The following is an 18,705-nucleotide window of genomic DNA, read 5'->3' on the forward strand; positions in this document are numbered from 1 at the left end:
GTTTTTTAAAATGCTTTTTTTTTTAAGGTTTTTTTTTTAAGGGGTGGTAACTAGGTTTATTTATTTAATTCTCTTTAAAATAGAGGTACTGGAGATTGAATTCACGACCTCATGCATGCTAAGCATGCACTTTACCACTGAGCTATACCCTCCCCCAAAATGCATTTTTCTAAGACGACATTTTGAAATCCTGGACCAAGGAGTAGTAAATGGAGTAGACAATAAAGTTTGAATACGAGAATATTTCTAAAGTAGAGTCTAATGTATTCATTGGATCATTGTGAAAGAAGGAAGCCATGATGAATTCCACATTTCTAGTTTAGAAAACTGGCCTGATAATGACAACATTAATCAAGAACACAGAGAACCAGGAGGTTTGCAATTTAATATGGTGTCTGGTTAGCTGCCCTCAATGCAGCTTCCTCAATCTTCTCCCCAAATACCTATGAAGGTACAAAAAGTGGCAGCAATAATGTCTAAAAACTCAGGAGGGTGTCTATCTTAATCTTTAGGACAGATCTGAGATAAACTTCTGATTCCTTGTGTAAACAGAAATGGCTTGGAGAAAGATAGTCATTATTATCTATGTAGCATTGTCACTTCCCTGGCTCAGATACTCAAAGCCTGCACCAGCCAGGGACTGGGCAGGGCTCTGTGCAGAATATCACCTGATATTGTTGTAGGGACCAGATTGGTGTCTGTCCTCATACTCTCTTCTCCCTCATTTTTCCCATCTCTTTAAGGATACTGGGCCCCTGTTGGACAGGCAGAGTACTGATGGCATTACAGTACGGAAGGCGTGGTCTACACAAGCAGAGTACTGTAGGCTGGGCAGAGAAGGGAGTCTTGTCAATAGGACATGCTGGGAGTCGCCATTTCTCGGGTATTTCAATAGTTCAGAGAATCCGTGAGGAAGGGGAAGCTGGAATGCAGCTAGACCAGGGCTGCAGTGAGTAAATGTCTCTAAGAAACCAGGAGTTAAATTAAGAGTGGTATGTATCAGCTTATCCCCTTGTTGTAGATAAATAGTTTTTAGCCATCACACAATGAATTGAGTGTAGGGTCAAGAACCATTTATATTCCTTACCTGCTAAAAAATGAGAAATAAACCCTAACAAACAATACAGGGCCTATGAATGAACTTGGCAGATTAAGGGTATAAGAAAAATGAAGATTAGAAAGGTCCATGCCAAATGCTCATAGAGTACAAAAATCATTGCCTTTATGAATTCTGAGTAAAAAGCCAAGGAAAGAATAGGCTGAAGTGAAACAAGAAATGGGTTTGATAAGGAAAGACTATATGGAAACTAAATGCAATAAGCAGAAATAAAATACATAGAGAAGGCCAAAAAAAAGCAAAATTGTTAAGAGCAAAATCTGTGATGGAAGACAGCCTTAAAGATTGTTGAAAGAGCTGAGATAGAGAATAGAACCAAGGCAATAATAATTAATATTCCTAAAACCAGGACAAATGGAGCAGAAGTGATAAAAGTAATAGTTCAGAGAGCTGGCGTTTGTTGCCTCCTTCCTGTGTGCCAGGCACTTGTCTACTTGAATCCTTATGGCAGTCCTCGGAGGAGAATCACTACTGTTAGCTCCATTATGCAGAAGAGAAGGTGGAAACTTGAAGTAAATCACCCCAGGTCACACAGCTATCGCAGATAATTGAGGATTTATTAGAAGAAAAATTTCCTAGCTGTAATGGCCTGTAATAAATGTATTGTGAAGAAGAAACAGTTGCATTCTAGGCAACACCAGTGATCACGTCTAGATCATTCCTGGCAAAACAGTTTTGTTAGTGAGGACATTAACTTTTTTATTCACTAGATAATTCGTTGTGTCTGCCATTGTGACACCTAAGGGTAAGATTTTAAAATCATGACTTGTACTGACATCTCCAGTTCTAATCCTTCTGTTCCATATTTGTATTCCCCTTTTCTCCAATGAAAAACATCTGTGTGTTTATTCATTTATTCAAAACAGAAGACTTTTTGAATTGCTATACCACAACCAACAGCAGTTCTTTTTTGTCACTGGAATATAGCCCACTGAGGATTGGTGGTCAGAGTACTATGTTCAGAAGCTACTTAAAATAATCTTCCTTTCCTTTTCTGAGGTTCTGTTACCAACCTGATATGTGGTTAGGTTCATTTGTTTCTCTTTGTTTTCAGTTATAGGGTCCTTCCATCTTTAATCAGTTAAATTTTTTAAACATATAAAACATTTTAATATGACTTAAATGTCAAAACTAAGAGAAAGTTTTCTCGGAGAAGTTTCATTCCCTTTCCTATACCTTCTTTTTTGTTTCTGCCTACCTTTTAGAAAACAATTTTTACTTTCTGATTTATGCTTCTCTTATTTCCTTTTGGAAGAATAAATAGGTTATTTTTTATGTATATATTCATATTTATGTTTATCCCTTGCCCCCATTCTTAGCTCTCCTTCTTTCTCATGGAAGTCCTTTCTCATGGAAGGGATGGCATACTATGTAGTATACTCGTTACCTTGCTTTTTTTTCCTCCTAGAACTCACTATTTATTAGCCTATGGAGATCTTCCTCCTCCTTTCTTATAACTGTATTGTTCAGATGGGTATTTACATCATTTCTGATACTCTGCTATTATAAACAATTGTCCAGTAAATATTTTTTAAATCTTTGAATTATAACAAAGACAAGTCTTGCAGCCACCTGGCACAAACACAGGTTACCTACAAAGAAAATCAAGTTGGTCTTAGATTTATGTAATATTGTACCTAGAACAGAACCTGACACATAGTATTTGTTTTGTTTAAAATTCATTCTTATTTTTTAAGTCATTCATGTACATAATGATGTTAAGATATTTTAATTGATTCTTTTTGTAATTGCTCAAATTCCATACCCATGTGTTTGTATTGCATATATTGTACTTTGTGGTTTTCCATCTCTTCTTCATAACTGAGCAGAGACAGCACCTCCTTACTTGTTCCTGCTACTTCCATAGGATTTAGTAGATTTTTTTTTTAATCGTCTCTCTCCTATTTGGACTGCCAATTCCTAGAGAGCTGCTTTTCAACACCTAAAGAAAGGCTGGCATTACTAGCTACTTAATATATTTGTTAATCGAAGGAAGAGATTGTAAAAATCATTATAACTTTAGAAAACAATGAATAAAATGAAATTGTGTTCATTTCCTATTTTTCCAGTAAAAGCACACATCTGTTTTATTCATTTTTCTTTTTACTTTTTCTTTCCAAATTTAGTCTGTGCTGAGACCTATAATCCTGATGAGGAAGAGGAAGATACTGATCCAAGGGTAAGACCTGCAGCAAAGGTATTAGGTAGAATTGTTTTAGTCCCCACTCCCCTCCTCTCTACATGCCAGATCTAGTCATGCTGATATTTAAAATAAATACAAATTAAAATCTCATCAAGATGCCATTTCTTATGTAAAAGATTGACAGTCATTAAGAAGAATGAAAGCAGGATTGGTTGAGGTTGTGGTAAGAAGGGGTGCCTAGCTGTAGCCGTCAGAGCCTTATTGTCAAGCCAGCTGACTCAGCAGTTACCTGAAGGAGAATTCCTCCCTAACGGTCAGATCCTTCCTAAGGAGATTATTGCAGTGTTGTAATAGTGAAAAATGGAAACAGCATGAATGAACCAAAGTAGGGGATTCCAGGGGCTAAATTATGGTACATTCGAGTCAAGAGAATCTGCAGCCATTGGAAATGATGGTACTGGACTGGATTTAAATGATATGGAATGATGTGTATTTGAGGTACATTTTTATAGATCATTTTGTAAAATAAAAATAACTTTAAAATATTTATTTATCTATTTACTTATTTACATAAAGATTTATACCTGGAAGGACATATCCCAGATATTAACAGCAGTTGTGGCAGGACTAGGTTGACTTTTGGGTGCTTTTTTAAAATCTCAAGGTTACAAGGTTGTACAATTTACAAATTACTTTTATAAAAGCAAATTTGAAAACTATCTTTTTAAAAAGATTGATGTTATAAAAGAAACTTTAATGATCTTCCAAGCATGCCTTACAATGAGTAGACTATGAAAGATTTCTGAAGTATTCTAATAATAAAATGCTACCATTGTGTGAATATAATAGATACGTAGGTTTAAAAATTTTTTTATTCTGGATATTATAAAGTTCTTGATGACTTTAAAAAGTTAAAATGATTTTTGCTAACTTTTTAATATCATAAATTTAAAATACTTAATACTTGACATCTGTTACTTCTGGTCAAATTAAGTGGGTTCAGAAGCTACTTTTTTTTTAGTGTAAAGATAATACTTAGGAAGGAGCTTGATAGGTCTCAATTATAATAGCAGTGCTAGACAAGAATTATTTCTTTTTATAGAAATAATTCAATAAACATTTACTGAATATCTATAATATTAGTAATAATTTGGAGGCACCTACTAAATACCAGGTACTGTTTTAAACACTGCATGTAGTAACTCATTCAACCCTTTTGACAACTCTAATTTTGTAGATATCATTACTTTTACTGGTAATACTAAGTTGTTGATGTTTGAACTATAGCTTGCTTAGCCATTGTCTACTTGCCATCTCCACTTAGATTTCAAAAGGCAACTCAAACTGAGCTCCTGATTCTTTCCCTTTAAATATTCTTTTTCACCCACAGTCTTCCCCAGCTCATTTCATAGCAGCTCCATTCTTCCTGTTGCTCAGGTCCAAAATTTTAGGGTCACCCTCAGCTCCTCTCACTTTTTCACACCTATGTTCAATTTTTCAGCAAATCCATTGGGCTCAGTCTTAAAAACATATCCAAAATTCCCCTACTTCTCAAACCTCCATGGCTACCACCCTGGTCCTAGTCACAACTATTTAACACTAGGATAATCGTAGTAGCTTCCTGACTTCCACTCTTGCCTCCCTCAAGGCTGATCTTCACTCAGGAGCCAATGTGAGCCTTTAAAAACATTAGTCAGACCTCTTCCCTTCCTCACGTTGCCCCCATGTCACTAGAGAAAAGAACCAATTCTGTGACCTGCAGTGCCCTCTGTGAATGTGGGCATCACCTCCACCTAATCCCCAAACCTGATCTCTTTCTGATCCTTCCCCCTCGCTCTGCATCAGTCGCATCTCTCTCCTGCTTCTTCTCAAGCATGCTGTTCACCTGCAAGAAGACCTTGTTTTCACTTGCTGTTCCCTCTGCTTGAGCTGCTCTTTGCACAGAGATGTCCACATAACCCACTCCCTCAGGTTGTCCTCACTTCCTTGAGACCTTTATACAAATGTCACCTATTCACACTCACACACACATTTTTAATCATCCTTCTGTATTACTTCTCTCCTTAGCCTTGTCACTCTCTAACATATTTTATGTATTCATTGAATGTGAGAATAGGTGTTTTTATCTTGTGTCCACTGCTGTGTCCCAAGGGCTAAGACAGAGCCTGACACCTAATAGGTGCTTAGTATTTGTTGAATGAACAAATATCTAACCCCCCACTTTACGGATGAGGACTCTGAGGTTCCCAGTGAATAGCTGACTTGCTGCCAGCACACAGCCGGTGGGTGGTCCAGGGTGGGTGCTCTTCACCCCCTATCACATTGCCCATCCATGATCAGAGCACTGCTTAGTATTTGTAAAGAAATAAAATTGCAGCATGTGCTCTTAATCTTTCCCATTTTTAGGAGAAAGAAATATACCAATTTGTAAGTAAAGTAATATTGTAAAATTCCATTTTAAAATTTCCCTGGTTTTATTTGAATTGGCAGGTGATTCATCCTAAAACTGATCAACAGAGATGCAGACTTCAGGAAGCTTGCAAAGATATTCTTCTTTTCAAAAATCTTGATCAGGTAACATTGCTTTAAAAAATATTGTTGTTTTTCAGTTTTTGTTCTATTCATCATTTAAACAGTTTTTAGCATCTTAGCCACAGCCAAATGAAGCATAAAACCTTAGATCCACCCTAGTTACAAACATTTGCATTGTATTGAGCACCACAACACATAATGAACTTTTCAGATGACTTTTAGTGTTTCTCTGCTTTGGTACTCCTCTCAGACAGTATCATTTGAGGACCATGTGGTTTGGTCATGTTAAAAGGAAATGTTCAACAGACATAGAAAACAAATTTATGGTTACCGGTGGGTAAGGGGGTGGGAAGGGGATAAATTGGGAGTTTGAGATTTGCAGATACGAACTATTATATATAAAATAGATAAACAACAAGTTTATACTGTATAGCACAGGGAACCATATTCAATATCTTGTAGTAACCTATAATGAAAAAGAATATGAAAATGAATATATGTATTATGACTGAACTATTCTGTACACCAGAAATTGACACAATGGTGTAAATTGACTATACTTCAATTAAAAAAAAAAGGAAATGTTCAGATTTGCATGATGCTGGCTTAGTTTGGAGGGTCTGAATTCATGCTGCAGAGTAATTTCTCCAAAGATGCCAGTGTAGAGTTCTCCTCATTGGTAGCAGTTAACCCACTAAGAGTGTGTGACTTTGTGATGTCTTCTCACACCTTTGTTGTGAAACACCTCTTGTGATTACTTCTCAGCAAAGACGACAGGCATGGGGCACACACAGAGTAGTATGTGTCTGCAAAGCCCAAGCACAGGATCTATGCCTGTGCCTGTCTTCCCTCCCTGGGTGAAGACAGAGAACAGGGGCTACGTCCTGAGAACAGAGACTCTTCAAATTTTCTGTTTCTTCTCTGGTTTGAGCTCCCTGAAGCTATATGAATGGCTAAGGTGCTGGGCCTACGGGGAATCCCAGAATGTACAGAGACAGGAAGGATGGGAAATGGAATTCTCCTGCTGCCCAGCTCCTGCAAATAAGTCTTCTAAAGATATCCCCACAGCCCTCCCTGGGAATCTGGCTGGTCAAACATGAGTTCATGATATATCAGTCAAGGGTATCAACCATCCCTGGTGTCTGTAAACCAGTCTGCTTGGTAACTGTGTGGTTATAGGAATAGCCAGAACTTCAATCAGAGTTTTATTAGTCTGAGACTGAGTAAAACAAGGACATGACTTCAAGGAAAGGATTGTGAGAAATACTAGTCTGTGTCAGCTGTTTTCCTTGGAAGACTCATCTGTAGTGATAGAAAGGGGACTTGCTTCTTTATCTACTATGAATAAAACCCCTTGTAAATGTTATACAGCAGATGTTCTAAAGGAATTTGCTGTGTCAGTCCAATATTGAGTTTTCTAAGTGTTGGAGAACATGATTTTACCATTTTAGTATTGAAGAATGAAAACTGAATTTTCACATTTAATTATATTTTTCTAACATTTTATTCAAATACAATAAAGTAGAAAGAATTTTACAGAACATGCATTTATCTGTTGCCTTGATTCTAACTTCAACATTTTACTATGCTTGTTGTGCTATATACCATCTACCCTCAGCAAAAGGGTTGGCAAACTTGTTCTTAAAGAACCAGGTAGTAAATATTTTTGTCACAACTACTCAACTATGTTATTGTAGCAGGAAAGCAGCCACAGACAATGCATAAATGAAAGAGTATGGTGTATTCCAATAAAACATTATTTACAAAAACAGCTATTTGCTCGCCCCTGCATTAACTCTTTTTTTTTTTTTTTTTTTGCATACATTTCCGAGTAAATTGCAGATCTCAGTATAAGTCCCCTTAAATACTTTGGCATGCATATCATGAACTAGAGGTCATTATTTGTTTATATTTTTTTAATGTAAAGTTTGCATATAATGAAATGCATGCATGAATTTTAAGTGTGCATTCACTTAAGTTTGACAAATGCATACGCTTAGGTAATCCAAACCCCTGCCAAGATATAGAATATTGCCACCACCCCCAGAAAGTTGCCTCATGCCCCTTTATGATCAGTTCTTGCTCCCCTTCCCCAGAGGCAGCTATTATTTCGATTTGTTCTACCATAAATTAATTTTGCCTTCTAGGATTTCATATAAATGGAATCATACAGTATGTACTCTTTTGTGTGAGACTTCTTTCACTCAGCACAATGTTTTTGAGGTTCTTTCATGTTGTTACATGTATCAGTAGTTCCAACATTCCATTTTCTTTTTTTGCTTTTTATTTTGAACTAGTTTTAGACTTATAAAAAAGCTATAAATATAGTAAAGAGTTCCCATATACCCCTCATCTAGCTTCCCCTAATATTAGCATCTTATATACCCATAGTACAATTATCAAAACCAGGAAATTAACATTGTTACAATACCATTAGTTAAACTACAAACATTACTCAGATTTCATCAGTTTTCTTACTAATGTTTTTTTTCTAGTCAATGATCCAGTCCCCTAGTCTCCTCCAACTTGTGATAGTTTTCAGTCCTTCCTAGCATTTCATGATTTTGACATTTTGAAGAATGCTAGTTATAGAATGTACCTCAGTTTGAATCTGTCTCATGTTTCCTCATGATTGAAATATGGTTATGTATTTTTAGCCAGGCTACCACAGAAATTACATCATGTCCTTCTCAGAGCATCATATCCAGGGGTCCGTGATGTCAATGTGTCATTGCTAGTGATGTTAGCTCATTCCCTTTTATTGCTGAGTAATATTCCATTGTATGAAAATACCAGTTTGCTTATCCATTCTTCTGGAGATGGATACCTGGTCTATTTCTTGGGTTTGGCTCTTAAGAATAGTGCTGTGGACATTTTGTGCAAGCCTTTTTATGAACTTTTTTTTTTCATTTTTCTTCAGTAAAATAGCTGAGTGCAAAATTGCTGGGTCATAGGGTAGGTATTGTTTGATTTTATAAAAATCTACCAGTTCTTTTTCAAAGTGGTTGTACTATTGTGTATTCCTTCCAATAATATTTGACATTCCCAGTTGTTCTGTATCTTTACCAACATTTTATATTGTTTAGCTTTTCAAATTTTAGATATTCTGGTGACTGTATTTGTTTCCATTTTAAAAAATTTATTTTGCAAATTTCTGTTTTTAAATTTTCAAATTTCCAGAGAAGTTGAAAGAATAGTACCATGAACACTCATATATCTTTTACCTAGACTGATCAGTTGTTAACATTTTGCTACACTCTTTCTCTTGTTGTGTAGTTACACACATATATATGTGTAAACTATTTTTTTTTTGTTTGAGCCATTTGTGAATATGTTTAAGACATCATGACTCATAGCCACTAAATACCTTAATATGTATTTTCCAAGAACAAGGATATTCTCCTACATTAACGTAATACCATTATTAAACCCAAGATATTTAACACTGGTGTAATAATACTACCTAAATACAGTCCATATTCAAGTTTTCCCAGTAAAGCTTTCTACAGCTTTTTTGTTTTGTTTTTCCATCCTGAATCACATGTTGCTTTTGGTTGTCATGATGTCGTTTTAGTCCCCTCTAACCTAGAATACTTCCTTTGCACCTTATTCTATATCTCATGACACTGATGTTTTTGGAGAGTACAGGCCAAAATAAGAATTACTCAGAACAAGAGGCTGCCAGTGGACAGCCCACAGGCCAGATATAGCCAGGTATAGATATATGTGTTTGGTCTGTATTGTATGTGAAAATTTGACTTTGTTACCTGTATTTAAACATGAGATTTCTGGCAATACTGGGCTCACATTCCACATGATTGCAGATGACACATGAGTAGCAAGCCTTCCTTTTTAATATTTGTCAACTTATACAGTATTCAATACCTATGGAACTATGAAACTAAAGAGATGCTTTTTGGTGATAATTATTTCGGGTAGCACAGATACACTGACAGAACACTAAATCACATGGAATTATGCAGCAGTAAAATTATTTCCTTGCCAGGTCTTCAGTCCACATTCCTCCCAAGAGAAAAATTTTCTTTGAGTTGAGGCTAGTGTTTAGTGCCCCCTCACAGTCACTGAGCTCCCTGACAGAGGAACACTGGCCCTAGATTGAGACCCCCGTTTTGTTAGAATTTAATAGCATTGTTTTATTTTCATTATACGTATCAGTACAGTTACTTTCTGGTTATGGCAGGTAACACTGGTAAGTAAGTAATTGTATGTGTTGTATATAAATGATTGAAGCAATATGAGCAGTCTGATAATAGATCTTGTTTATTGAGTACCTGTTATGTGATGAATACTTTCCTTAGATTTTTCTCCTTTAGTCATAAAAATTGATAAGCTAGAAACTACCTATTAAAGCCTTTTTACATATGAAGAAACTGAGGCTCAGCGAAGTTAATTGATGTGCTTGGCTGGTTAGAGCAGTTGTACTGTTCCATGGTCTCTGAGGGCACTTCAGCCCTTTAGATTTTATAATCCTGGTAAGATCAACACCTGTAGGAAGGTGGCATCACCTGCCTTTACACATGACATAATGGATCCATCAAGGGAGGTGACAGTCTTGTGAGTCATGGGAGAATGGGCCTCATGATTTAGACACCTATTTTTGCATAAATTATAGAATTTTTTCAAAATAACACTGCCTCAGAAAACTTAGCAACTGTGCTGTGTACATGGAGAGGCAAAGCTGAATGGTCACAGGAAAGCATCTGTTTCCGATAGCACTTAGGTTTCTGCTTGAATGTGGGGAACAGTCTGATGTGAGGACTTCTACCATGTAGTCACCAACTGAGATAAGCAGTTATTTTTTTCCCCACAAATGTGAAAGCCATCTTTTCTCCTTGTGTGTTCCCCGTAGGAACAACTTTCTCAAGTCCTTGATGCTATGTTTGAAAGAACAGTCAAAGCTGATGAGCATGTCATTGACCAAGGAGATGATGGAGACAACTTTTATGTCATTGAACGGTAGGAGACAGAGCTATGCAATTGCATGGCTGTACTTAATAAGATTCATGACTGAGGGCAAGTGCTCCACGCTCTGCTTTGTTCAGCCCAGACAGGACTTATGGCCAAGTGAACAAACTTCTCAAAGTTTTCCCCTCTCTGTCCACAGCCTGCCCTGCTCTGTCTGCTGCTGCCCTAAGTCCTCAGTATGACCCATACTTGGGTTGCCACTATCTACAGTTACATAAGATGTGCAAGGTGTGCTTTATAGACATGTTGTTTGCCAGTGTTCAAATGAATTGATTTCCTGAAGAATAACCATGACACTATTGTTATCTGGATCATTTAATCCTAGCCTAATTTTACACTTGAGTATCCTGCCTCAACCTGTATACCCCTAGCCCCGTCTAGCCGTGTTGGGATACATAAAATGTGTGGATTTGACCCACTCGCCTTGGGGTATCCTAACCTCTTGAGCTATAAGTATCATCTGGGGGGTCTCCTTCTGACCACCTCTCAGTCCTGAAAGGAACACCCTCATCAGAATTTAAGGTCAATAAGATGTTGCTTCGCCAGTATCTTCCATTAATTATTTTTCATTTTTTCCTTTCAAAGTACTTTCCAAATTATAGAAATATTACACAAATAGTACAAAAATTCTTATAAACCTAGGTTCCCAGGTGAATGTTTTACCACATTAGCGTTATTGTTTGAGAGTAATTTGCAGGCATAATGCTGTTTTATCTCTGGATACTTCAGTGTGTATTTCCTAAAAACAGGACATTCTCTTACATAAGCATAAACTAATTATAAAAATCAGAAATTGACATTTTATACAGTACCGTCATCTACTGTACAGATCTTATTCATTTTTTTCTATTCATTCTCTGATTTTTGAGGTTCTTTTAATCTCCGTCCAGTAACTGTACTAGATTCAGTTAGTCCTCTTGTCAAACCTTTGCGCATTCAGGTTCTTGAACAGAAAATCTTCAAGAATGTACTCCTTGGGTAACCTTTGAGCCCTTGATATCTGTGACAAATGATTACAATTGGAAGAAATGTTTTCATTAAAGTGTGAAGATGATACAAGTAATACATTCTTAAAGACTGTTTTACTTTTGTCTGTTATGCTCATGCTTCCTATATAGGGTTCTGTAAGTAGTGACAGAATAATTTTTTAAAGTTATGCCACCACTTCCAGCAGCCACCTTTCCCACTTGCTCTGCCATGTGCTCCCAGTGGTTACCTTCAGTCTGGGAAATAAACACTTACCTGCGCATATCCATAGCTTAAAGGTTGAAACGCTTGTCTACAGAGGGAATTATTTGTTGTGATATGTGTAAATGAGAGGGACTATCTTTTGTATGCAGTGAAAGTAATTATTAACAAATTGAAGAGACTGTCATTTAAATAAAAAGATACTGTTCCTAGCCTCAGAAAACTCATTTCACTTTCTAGTTGGAGAGATAGACACTTAAATAGATAATTATTATGTAATTTGGTGATAACAACAATGATAAAAAAATATGCCCCGTTATTTGGAAGAGAACCTGAGTGGGCGAGGACTCTGCTTTGCGGCTTCCTGAAATTGTGTTGTTCCCAAAATTAAGATGCTAGTGTCTCCTGGAAGGGAGACTGAAAATACATAAGTGAATTTACCCTGAATTCCATGTTTTCTACTCGCAGCCTTGTTACTTTTGCCTTGTCCATCAGGTCTGGTACAGGTCAGCTTCCTTTCTGAGTGGTGAGCTCCCTTGAGGACAGGGTTGGTGCCATGTAACTGATATTTGAGTGATTGGTTTTATTCTCTGCTTCTTGTGTAACATTTGATACTTAGTGATTTTATCAAACAAATGGAAGCTCTTTGTAGGAAATTTAGGGGGAAAAACAGGAAAGAAAGTAATTTAGCTATGATTTCATCGACAGAGTATAGTCTTCTATTTTTTTCCTATGCTTTACTGTTAGGTCAGATCCATTACCCTAAAATTTGGTTCAGATATCAAGACTGATCATTACCACATACACAGAATAACAGGGTATGAAAAGATTTACTACTCACACAACAAAGCTTTTGAGGGAGAGCAGGGCAGGTTTCCAAGAGGTCCAGAAATGACTTGAGACAGCAGGGAGAGGTGACTAGCTTAGAGTCAGGCTGCTGTTATATATGGTCAGGTGCTTGTGTTGTTTGAATTTCCCGTCGGCACCACGTGAGGGACACCCAGGTTTTCTTATCAGCTTTCCCATATGTGAGACAGAAGAGGAAGAAGGATGGTGAGGTAGGGTTTAAAAGCTGTTAACAATAAACATGAGAAACGTAGTCAACTCTCTATTTTTATATATATATATATTTATACAAATACACACACACACACACACACACACACACACACTTTTTGGGTCATAGATTGTTGTGTGACCTGATTTTTAAAATCTATTTTAAGTAGTTTGCCTTGGGATGCAATATTATTCTATGTCAGCATTTATATTCACTGCATAATATGAATATAGAGATATATTTGACCTGTCCCCTATTGTTAGCAGATTAAATTGTGATTTTTGCTGATGTAAATATTACCTGGTATGCATCCCTGAAGTTAAATATTCTCCAATATCTTTGATGATCTCTTTAGAATGTCTAGAAATGAAATTGCTGTGTCAAAGGGTCTCTTTAAGGAATTTGTTATGTTGTTAATTATCTTACAGAAACTTTGAAACATTTACATTTACTTCAGTGGTGTATTGAGAGTGCCTAGTTATCCCAATACTTGTCTGTTCTGATTTTTTTTCTTCAGCAGTCATTATCAATAGATAGAAAATTGCATCTTTTTGTTTATTTTAATCAGTGTTTTACATCCTAGTTTTCAACAGACAAAACAAAACCCGTACAATCATTTCAATACCTACAGGGCAAGCAGTTGACAAAATTCAATGCCTTTTCATGATAAAAACTCTAAGCTAACTAGGAGTAGAAGGGACTTTTCTCCAACCTGATTAAAGGCATTTATAAAAAACCTACAGCCAGCCTCATACTTAATGATGAAAGGTTGAATGTTTTCCCCTTAAGAATGAGAACAAGACAAGCATGTCTGCTCTCATCACTTCTGTTCAATATTGTACTATAGATCCTAACCAGTGCAATAGAGAAAAAAAAAAAAAAAAAAAAAAAAAAAAAAAAGAAGAAGAAGAAGAAAAAAGAAAAGAAGGAACAGAGAAAGAGGGAGTGACAAAAAGGAAGAAATAAAACTGTCTTTGTTTGAAGATGACATGATCCTCTAGAAAATGCCACGTCCTATACAAAAGCCATTAGAGCTAATAAGTGAGTTTAATCAAGGTCACAGAGTATGAAGTCAAAATGCAAAAATCTATTATGTTTCTATATACTAGCAAAAATCTGTTGGAAATGCCCTATAACAAGGTTTTATATCATATGTACCTTCTATTCATGTACACCTGCCAGTTATTAAATTTATTATTGGAAGTAATAAATGACATTCTTTCTTGTTATACTTCCAGGGGAACCTATGATATTTTAGTAACGAAAGATAATCAAACCCGCTCTGTTGGTCAGTATGACAACCATGGCAGTTTTGGAGAACTAGCTCTGATGTACAACACCCCGAGAGCTGCTACCATTGTCGCCACTTCAGAAGGCTCCCTCTGGGGACTGGTGAGTTAGAGAAATGGTTCTCCTTGCATGGCATGGTATTAATTACCCTTACTTCTGGTTCTCTGTCTTTGAGCTGTTGGTTCACATTATATTTTATAGTCTCAGTTATCTGAAAGACATTGTGGAAGGTCTTGTACCAGTATGTTTTTCCATTTCTCTGAAATGACTTATCAACAAAACATATATTCCAAATTATAGGGAGAAGACCAGGTCTTATGACCTTGTAGTCATGTCAGCTCTTGTTACATTTTCTGTTTATGGTTTTATCAGACAAGTAGAGAGAGGAGGGATAACTCTCTGCACAAGAAACAGCCTAGAAAAATAAGGGTCATTGAAAGCTCTGCCAATGGTGTTGCCTATTTCTGACTATCCCAGAACCACCTTTTCTCAGTGTTCAGCCATCTACTTGGTCACTGGTCCATGTGAATATTTAATTGACTTAGATGACTTGAAAGTCTAATAACCATATTCTGGGAAAGAGAACTTTCCTATAATGTCTTAGGCATAATACTGCTATGATGTTGTCCTCTATTGTACATGACCTACCTTGCTTCCTTCAGTATCAAGCCTTCAGAATATATAACTGTCTTCCTTCTTAAACAATAATCATCTTCTTTACAAATTACAAATTTTATTTTTAAAATGTTGACATTTATCGAAATATATTTCCATTTACCCTACAAACAGAATTAAATGTATACCATGGAATTATCAATATATTTCCTCAAATTAAATCTCATTTTAAAGCCATAGTAGAGCACTTCATTGTGATATACTAATATAGAATTAAGAATGCCCCTGAGAGATGAAAGATATAATGGCTTAAGAATATATCACACATTTGGGATCCCACTGCTTAAAATCTCAAGGTAGATCAATAAGTAATGGAGGAAAATAAACTCAGTTTTAAAATACACTGATGCCAACTTCTGTACCAGGCCAAGATGGAATAGCCGCATTCCTCACTAGTCTTCCCTCTTAAAACTAAAAAACTCTGGATATCATACAACAAACAAACACAGGAGACCCTGAAAGATGGAAAGGAGAAGGTGGACTGGCTAGGGATCTCAGGACTTAAGGAAGGACATAACAGTGAGTTCCCCAAGTTTTCTTATTAATTCCATATATCCCAGGTAGAGTTCTGGAAAAACGTACAACCCAGACCATTGACAGGTACACATAAAAACAACCCCAAGAAAAGTTTGCTCCCTTTACCCAAAGGACTAGGAAAAGGGCAGCCTAGCAGAACAGAACAGAAAACCTTTTTGACAATACCACCTTACTCCAGCCAAATACCAAAGGAAAAACTGCTTCTACCTCTTCACACTCTCTCTTGCTTGAGTGAAAGTCAGTAGAAACTTTCTTAGGGAACTTCTGCAGTCACAGGAAAGGGTAGCATTCATTTTCACTTTTGAACTTCAGGGCTATTTACTTGACTCTGAACACTTGCTGCCTGAGGGAGCTGCCATTTCATGGTAGGGGTTTCCTCTTGATGGCTCCCTTGGAAGCTCCCTGAAAGCTGAGTCTGTGTCTGGTGCTTTTTTATATCCTCCATAGTCACAGGAATTGGCCTTGCACAGCCTGAGAGTTCTGGAAAGTACAAAATTATACGTAGAAAGGGTTGGAACACAGATAAGTCACTCTACAAAATATCAGTTGCTTTCTTTTCAGCTAGAAATACAGTTTGTTGCTGCGATCGTAGTCATCTTTCTAACATGGTAGGTGGATTTTTTAAATACTGCTTTTTTGACAGTGACTACTCAAACATAAGGAAGGGAGCTTTATAATTCCCATTGTCTCAGTCTTGACTATTCTCCTTCCACAGCTGTCTTGGCCTAGATGGACTGCAAAAACATGTAGAAGTTCTAAATTTCTGAATTCTAAAGATAATAGAGTAATATTCCAAAGTATAACAGTAACTTTTAAAATACTTTTAAAATGATACATCCCTAACCCTAGACTTCAAAATAGTGGTGGCAAGTGATGCAACCCATTAGAGCAATCAAAGATTGAATGGCTCTTTTCAAGCAGACAGATGGAGAATAAAATGGGGGCAGAATCTTGCTAAATGCTGGTGAGCAGACATTATTTGTGGAGCAGTTTAAGAAGAGAGGGTAGGAGTCTGCCATCCTTACACTAGGAATGTAGGGCGCAGTAGGTGACTTCTGTAAGGCAGATGAAACATGGCACAGGTTAGGGCCAGGGAATTCTGTAGCTGATGAAATATGAGCCAGTGAAAACTATTTAGGCACCTCAACTCAGTTGTTTTCTATGTGTTTTCTCCACCCTACTCCCACCCCATCATCAAGAATACTAAAATAGCAAACCTACAGCTAACCATGCCTTTACCCCCTTGCTGTTTTTCATTCTGCCAGCCTTTAGGATGTCATTACTATACTCCCCCCACCAAAAAAAAAAAAAATCGTTCTATTCCTGAGAGTCCGAAGTGGAAGAAAGGTACAATTAACTTAGGTACAAATAACTACTTACCCATTTAGGAACCTAAGCAGCTAACATTCTCCTGGCTGCTGGTCTCTCCCCACACATGCATACACATATCTGAGAGGTGCCTGGCTATAGCTCTGGTTAGCTGTTTCCTAAGTCCGAATCCGTAACTTGCTAGGATCAAAGTACCTTTCATATGCCTGCCTTTTATCTTGAGCCTCCTTCATCTCTCTGTTAATCTACCTCTCCTTCAGTCCCAGACAAGTTTATATTTTTGTGACAAAATTATCCTTGATCACTCCAGCCTACCCTGATCTCTCTGTCCTCAGAATTCTTGTAGCACTTACTTTGTCTCTATAGTTTATCTAGCACATTTCACATGCTATCTTGAACTGTAGATTTTTTTATTTCTATAAGTTTTGAGTTGTCTCCTCATTGAAACTGTAAAGTCCGTGAGGGAAAAAACCATCTGACTATTTTATCTCTCTTTTTTGAAGGTGCATCTTTTCACATTTAACAATGACTGTCAGCTCACAAATGTTTGACTGGGAGTTTTTTCTTTTGTGTTCTATTTATGACCCATAGGTGGCACCCACTGAGTGCTAGATAGCAAGCAACAACATGTGGGACGTCTGCCTGGCTCAGGGCACAGGACTTTTTCTTCCCGTGATGACTCAGATTGAGATATCATTAAACACTCAGTTGACCCAGTACCTTCCATAGACCTCTAACATTTGCTGTGGCCTAGTTAATTAAACCGTACACGTTCTCTTACATAGACACTTATCAGAATTTTCATATTCTTTCTTGTAGGACCGTGTGACTTTTAGAAGAATCATAGTGAAAAACAATGCAAAAAAGAGGAAGATGTTTGAATCATTTATTGAATCTGTGCCACTCCTTAAATCACTAGAGGTAAAAAGTCTATTTGAATGAGTCTGTGGGAGTTTAAGAAAAAAGCTATTAAAATTATCCTCTTGTTAGTTTTTTAAAACCATGCTGTTTTAGCCCATTTCTGTGTTGTACAGATATACTATTGGTGACTTTCCGTTAAGGTCTTTTCCTTGTAATTTGCGAGTATATCCATTGTTTCAGGTGTCAGAACGAATGAAGATCGTGGATGTAATAGGAGAGAAGATCTATAAGGATGGAGAGCGCATAATCACTCAGGTGAGTGGGGGCCTTGTGCAGGGCCTCCTTTCCTGGAAGTCACCTCCTGAAGGACTAGTGCGTCATTGTCCTCTCACTTTCAGAGCTCATGTTGTGAGGTACTCAGGCACACTTCCTACAGAGTCTTCTGAAGACCATTGGCGTTCATCTCACTGACATATACATGTCTCTTGCCTCCGTTCACCTTTCCTTGGCTTCTGGTGTTTGTTCTCTTGGGTGTCATTTTCTTTTAATCCTGAGTAAGCCTCGTTCATTGCTGTCAAAATTTGGAGATCGAAGGGTTGTGCCCTTTATCTTTGCTATGTTTGGCACAAAGTGCCCTCTAAGGTAATCCAACACAAACCAGAGTCTTCAGTCTTCAGATTTGTAAGGTGTCTTTAGTGTTTCCTTTGTGCCTTTTTCTCATGTTATTTTTGGGTACTATAAGAATCAGCACACAAGGAACTAGAACATTATGATGAGTGCTGTGTAATAATTTTTCTTGTCTACTATGTTTACGTTTTTAATTATATGTAAACGATATTACAGACTTTTCCAGGGGTAAAACTCTTCTTATGGTTTTGGCAAGATTACTGGGAAGATAACTTGTTGGTCTGGGTTAGGGAATGTGTCCTTCCTTGAACCCAGAGCTGGGGCTAGAAAGAGGACTCAGATTAGTCAAGCCTAAGTCCTCAG

General features: G+C 37.1%; 1 protein-coding gene across 2 annotated transcripts in view; it reads left to right on the forward strand.

Moving 5' to 3' along the window:
• Positions 1 to 18,705, forward strand: part of PRKAR2A (protein kinase cAMP-dependent type II regulatory subunit alpha) — a 93,142-nt gene that overhangs the window by 36,595 nt on the left and 37,842 nt on the right. For both annotated transcript variants that reach the window (XM_032458556.1, XM_032458555.1), the window contains exons 3-8: positions 3,244 to 3,296; positions 5,751 to 5,834; positions 10,663 to 10,769; positions 14,262 to 14,415; positions 17,674 to 17,775; positions 17,956 to 18,030. In XM_032458556.1, the coding sequence (XP_032314447.1) occupies positions 3,244 to 3,296; positions 5,751 to 5,834; positions 10,663 to 10,769; positions 14,262 to 14,415; positions 17,674 to 17,775; positions 17,956 to 18,030 (575 nt within the window). The remainder of the gene's footprint in view (positions 1 to 3,243; positions 3,297 to 5,750; positions 5,835 to 10,662; positions 10,770 to 14,261; positions 14,416 to 17,673; positions 17,776 to 17,955; positions 18,031 to 18,705) is intronic.

This window comes from Camelus ferus, chromosome 17 (assembly GCF_009834535.1).
Source record: "Camelus ferus isolate YT-003-E chromosome 17, BCGSAC_Cfer_1.0, whole genome shotgun sequence".
Lineage (NCBI taxonomy): Eukaryota > Metazoa > Chordata > Mammalia > Artiodactyla > Camelidae > Camelus > Camelus ferus.